The following is a 5,215-nucleotide window of genomic DNA, read 5'->3' on the forward strand; positions in this document are numbered from 1 at the left end:
TTCTCTTCTGGTTGCCTGCACAGGAATATGAGCACGATAAAGACCAAGTGCTTCATATTCCTGGCTGTCCTGAGTCTCACCTGGACTCTGTCAGAAGGAGGTGAGTAAAAAAAATACTGAACCTTCATTTGATGTATTCTAATATCAGCATCAATATGTTACATTTTACTTTATGGCACTTTTGAATCCACAAAACATAACCATACAGTAACCCAGTGGTTTCCAAACATTTTCTGGACACCCCCTGTCCCTGCCCCCAGGGGGCTGGGGGCGGGGAGATCGACTTTTTGGGGGGCAAAATGAATGTATGTAGCTGAACATAGACAACAACATCAGTAGCCTACAGGCTACTTGTTAAGTTTAAGGTGATGTATTGATATTAGCTAGTCATCTTTTAGCTAACTTTACCTGCATCCAGCAACTTTACTCAACTCAGTCGGTTAGTTTGGGGGAAAAACTGTGGAAAGTTCTTTGCGTTTTGCTGGTTTGCTGCCATGATCCTAACACACCTGTGTAGCTCTGCACAGCAGCAGCAGGTCCCCTTCACTGCCCCACAGGTGTGAACCCAGCTCGAGCGTCGTAGCATTTAAAGGCGGCTTGGAAAAACAAGTTAAGGCATGTTAACAACGGATTAAACAGTTTTAACTGCTGATAAAAGTGACAGAAGAATAACAGAGAGTTGGTCATTCTAAGGTAAAAACCGAGCGCATACAGCGTTCATGTTTTTTTTCTTCATCCAGACGGCTTCCCGCGCCCTGTCCCCCCAGGGGGCACGCCCCACAGTTTGGGAACCTCTGCAGTAACCTATAAAAACATCTCAAGAGACACAATTGTTTTTAAAATTACGCCTTTAACATTTTTTGTTGTTCTCAGTTATTTAAAGTGAAACTAGAAATAATTACTTTGTAATATTATGAAAAGGTATTTTAAGAATAAATTAAACCATTTTAAACAGGACAAAACAAACAGAGGGCTTTTAACAAGCAGAGGCAGGCAAAGAGAAACTAAAACTTAAGAAAATTAAAAACAAAGCATTAAACTAACCGAATGACATCAGAAAAATGGAAAACAGGAAGAACCAGTACAACAGGAACAATAACAAGGAAACCTTTGTTTTAAAGCCAGTAGGAGCAGGACTCACTGTAAATGACTTACAGACACTGAGGACATCTGGAGGCAGAAAATGTAGAAACAACAACATTATGGTATTGTTTTATTATGTAAAGCACTTAGAACTGCCTTGCTGCTGAAATGTTCTATACTAACTTGACAATAAAATAACAGCCAGTCATGACATTTATATCAAAATCTTTTTCTCTTTCTGTTGATTCAATGTCACATGCTGTTTTTATTTTTTCTTTAATTATGTAAAGCACCTTGAAATGCCTTGCTGCTGAATTGTGCTGAAAAAAATTGATTGATTGATTGATACTTGATGGGTATTTTTCTCGAACCTTCATTAAAAGAACCACAGACAACGTATATGAATTTTATGACCAAGCTTTTGCAAAAGGAGAAAACTCAGCAAGCTGCTCCTCCAAGCCGTTCACTGAGCATCTGAAGACCTTTGGTTTCAGCTTGTCTTTTATTATCAAGCAGAAACAGGGAGGATAGCTAAAGAAGACAGCAGAGATAAATTATTACTGCACACAGGCAGTTTCTAAAATAGGGAGTATTCCGGTTGATAAGGAGGCACCTGTGGAAACGTAATTTAAGGTCTGGGAAACACACAGTTAACTGTTTCACATGAAGACAAACAGGCAGATGGGGCCTCCAGGTCAGTTTATACACACAGAGGAAGAGAACGCTTTAACTGAACATTAGACTGAATATGAACTAAAGTAATAAAATGATAATACCAAAATATCTCTAACAATACTGGGTCATATAGAGATTTTATTTTCTAAATAAATAAATTTTTCATGTGTTTAATGTTTATTTGTTTCACATTGCAGGTGCTGTGGTGAGCTGTGTCTTAAATGAGAGCTGCATTTTACCATGTGAGATCCAGGCTGGCTCAGATCCTCTCATCCACTGGATTCATGTGTCAACCAGGGAAACTTTTGTCCATTCCTTCTACAACAATCAAACCCAGTTGAAACACCAGTTCCATTGGTTCAGAGGCAGAACGTCTCTGTTCACAGATCAGATCCCCAGAAGAAACGCCTCCCTGCTGCTCACAGCGGTGAAGATTCAAGATGAAGGACGATACATGTGCCGCACCAGTACCTCTGAAGGCAACAAAAAAGCATTTGTTGACCTAAAAATAGAAGGTAAATTAGTGTTTTATGCTGCACGGGGGAACAGTTGTCAGTACTGTTGACTCCTGGGTTCAAATCCCAGTGGAGCCTTTCAGTGTGGAGTTTCTCCCCGTGCATGTATGAGTTTGTACTGGTTAAACCCACGAGTCCAGGCATGCATGTTAGGTTAACTGGTGACTCTAAATTACCCGGAATGTGTGTATGATGATTCTTCTATGACGTCCTGTGTGGACCAGGAAGCAGTACAGGGAGAACGCTGCTTCTCAGCGGTTAACCACTGGACGAAGACACCAGGCCTCCCCTTGAACAGGAGTATAAATAAAACAGGATGGCATTTTTTTCTCGCAGAACTGTTTTTGTTCTTAAATATGACATATATTTTGTTATTAATTTCTTCCATGTTTTTCTGTTTTCAGCTCCAGTTTCTGACATCAGGATCCATCAGGATGGAAACAGGATCACCTGCAGCTCAGAGGGGATCTACCCTCAACCTGAACTCACCTGGTCCACTGAGCCTCCATCCAACACGGCTCTGCAGAACAGAACCACAGTCCATCAGACTGAGGAGAAGCTTTACAACATCACCAGCTGTCTGATGGACCATGACCCTAACTTGACCTACTACTGCACTGTCAAAACTCAGACGAACCAAAAGACAGGTTTGGTTAAACCTGGTAAGAACAAGTTAAATAAAAAAGAAATAGATTTTTCTCCATTTCAAGGCTGGATTCACTTTTCATGATGCATCAGCTGCTGAGTCTCCACATGCTCCATTGTGAAAAGCTTTTGGACAGTATTTTCCTTTAGAAAACAAGGGATTTTGTTGATGGAAATTGTGATGAATGTTGGGAAATTGTGTGCAGTTTTTTTTTTAAAAAGTGTGTTTTAGAAGTGCAATTTGAGTGTAAAGCAGAAAATGTGCCTGTAGTTCATCAGAAGTGGTTCAGGGTTAAGTTGTACTGTGTAGGACAGAGACAGGAAATCATTAGACCTGTTATAGTCTACCTGCTCAGTCTTTAACAAATGGAGTGAAAATGTATATTTTAATATAAAATATGTACATTTCTCAGAGACAATGCTAAACCTGATTTATCTTGTTTGGACTTATGCTTAGTAAAAGTGCTAACGTTAAATCTTTGCCTGTAATTCTTGAATACATGACAAATACTAAAATGCTTCCTTCCCTTATCTGCCATCATCCAGATACATCTAATGACGACCGCTTCTTCTTGCTTCACAGAAATGTCAAATAATGTTCAGAAGTTCTTTAGAAAGGGGATTGGGTTTCCACTTGCAGCAGTAATCCTGGTGGTTGTGACAATCGCTATAATTTTAACGATAAAAGGTAAATTACTTTTCATTTTCTTTCTTGTCGATTTCTTGATTTTGTTCTTTTTTATTAATGTTTTCTGAACTCAAACTTTTCCCAGGCTGCACAGCAAACAACACAGAGACACCAAACAATCCTGAAAATCATGAGTAAGTCCAGAACTAAATATATTTACATAGTTTCTGCACTCTAGTATAAAACCAACTAAAAAATGGTTACATCATTTCCAGTTTAAGTTTGATATTTTCTTCAAGACAAAATAATTCTAACTTCTAATTTGAAATTATTTTGATTTCTGTTGCAGGAACTCAGTGAAAACTGTGGACTGCCTGGATGAATTAGACTCTGCTGTTATTGAAGAAATTAATCAAGATACTGTGAACTCCACTGCTGGTCTTTTAGCCGCTGGTCTCTCCTAAAGTCCTACAAACCAGACAAAGTTTCCACGACCACAACAACAATGTCCTCAAGGCAGTTACTATCTTAAGGTTTTAAGATGTTAAAATACTTTCCATTAAATTGATAATAATTATATTGAAATATCCTAAAAGATATAGAACATTTACACATCAGTTGTAATGAATTTTGAAAGTGTCATAGTAGCAGAAATGACTGTACACACGTATTTTTCAGAGTTTTTTTTTTATTTTAAGGAAATAAAATGAACAGACTGGGGAGAGTCTCTGTTCACATACTTAAAAAATTTAAATAGCACAGATTGGCCAATTTTTATTTCTATAGCATGTAGTATCATGGCCCCCCAGTGGGGTTTGATCTGCTGTCCAATCAACCCCCCACATTAAACCCCCACTCTTAATTTGGCCCCTGCATTCTGAGCAGGTCTGGGCCCCACTTAATGTGGAAGATCTCCGTTTTATTTAGAAAAGTGATCAGTGCAGCTAGCCTTCCTAGTTGGTTAAATCATAACTGATGAATGCAATATCATCAATTATGTAATGCAGAGGTGCCCAAACTGTGGGGCTGGCTGTGCCATTGCAGGGGGCCGTCTGAATGAAAAAAAAACAAAAAAACATGAACGCTGTATACGCTGGGTTTTTACATTAGAATGACCAACTCTCTGTTATTCCTCTGTCAGCTTGATACAGTCGGGGCTACATATCCCATATTTGTGTCCTCTGTCACTTTTATCAGTAGTTTAAAACGGTTTAATCCGTTGTTAACATGTGGTAATCTGTTTTTCCGAGCCGCCTTTAAACGCAACATGAGCGCTACGACGCTCGCGCTGGGTTTACACCTGTGTGGCAGTGAAGGAGACCTGCTGCTGCTGTGCGGAGAACCACTGATATAGTGCAATACCAGAATGAAAAATTGTATATATTTATAAATCACAAACCAGAGACTGTGGACTTCAGAGCAATTCCATAGCATATGGAACAAATAATGTAGATTTTAATAATAAATAATTGGTCTATTATATAATAAATGTGTATGCCTCATTTAGAATATAATTTATTGATCCCCAAAGGGAAATGATCTATAAATGAGTGCAGAGAAACTCAGATTTAAGTTACTCAGGCATTGTAGATCCTAATGGCTACAGACAGAAATGATGTTGTTTTGATTGATCTGTGGAGCAAATAAAATGTATTGTTTTATTGATTAA

The 5,215-nt window shown here is 38.6% G+C and overlaps 1 protein-coding gene across 1 annotated transcript; it reads left to right on the plus strand.

Annotated features, from left to right (window-relative positions):
- On the plus strand, window positions 1–5,215 carry LOC103457019 (V-set domain-containing T-cell activation inhibitor 1-like). The gene is made up of 6 exons (XM_008396924.2): window positions 1–100; window positions 1,956–2,273; window positions 2,678–2,935; window positions 3,502–3,606; window positions 3,692–3,740; window positions 3,896–5,215. The coding sequence occupies exons 1-6, from the start codon at window positions 28–30 to the stop codon at window positions 4,008–4,010; spliced, it is 918 nt and encodes a 305-aa protein (XP_008395146.1). The 5' UTR covers window positions 1–27; the 3' UTR covers window positions 4,011–5,215.

Source organism: Poecilia reticulata, chromosome 20 (genome assembly GCF_904066995.2).
Source record: "Poecilia reticulata chromosome 20, P_reticulata-male-v2, whole genome shotgun sequence".
NCBI classification, from domain to species: Eukaryota; Metazoa; Chordata; class Actinopteri; order Cyprinodontiformes; family Poeciliidae; genus Poecilia; species Poecilia reticulata.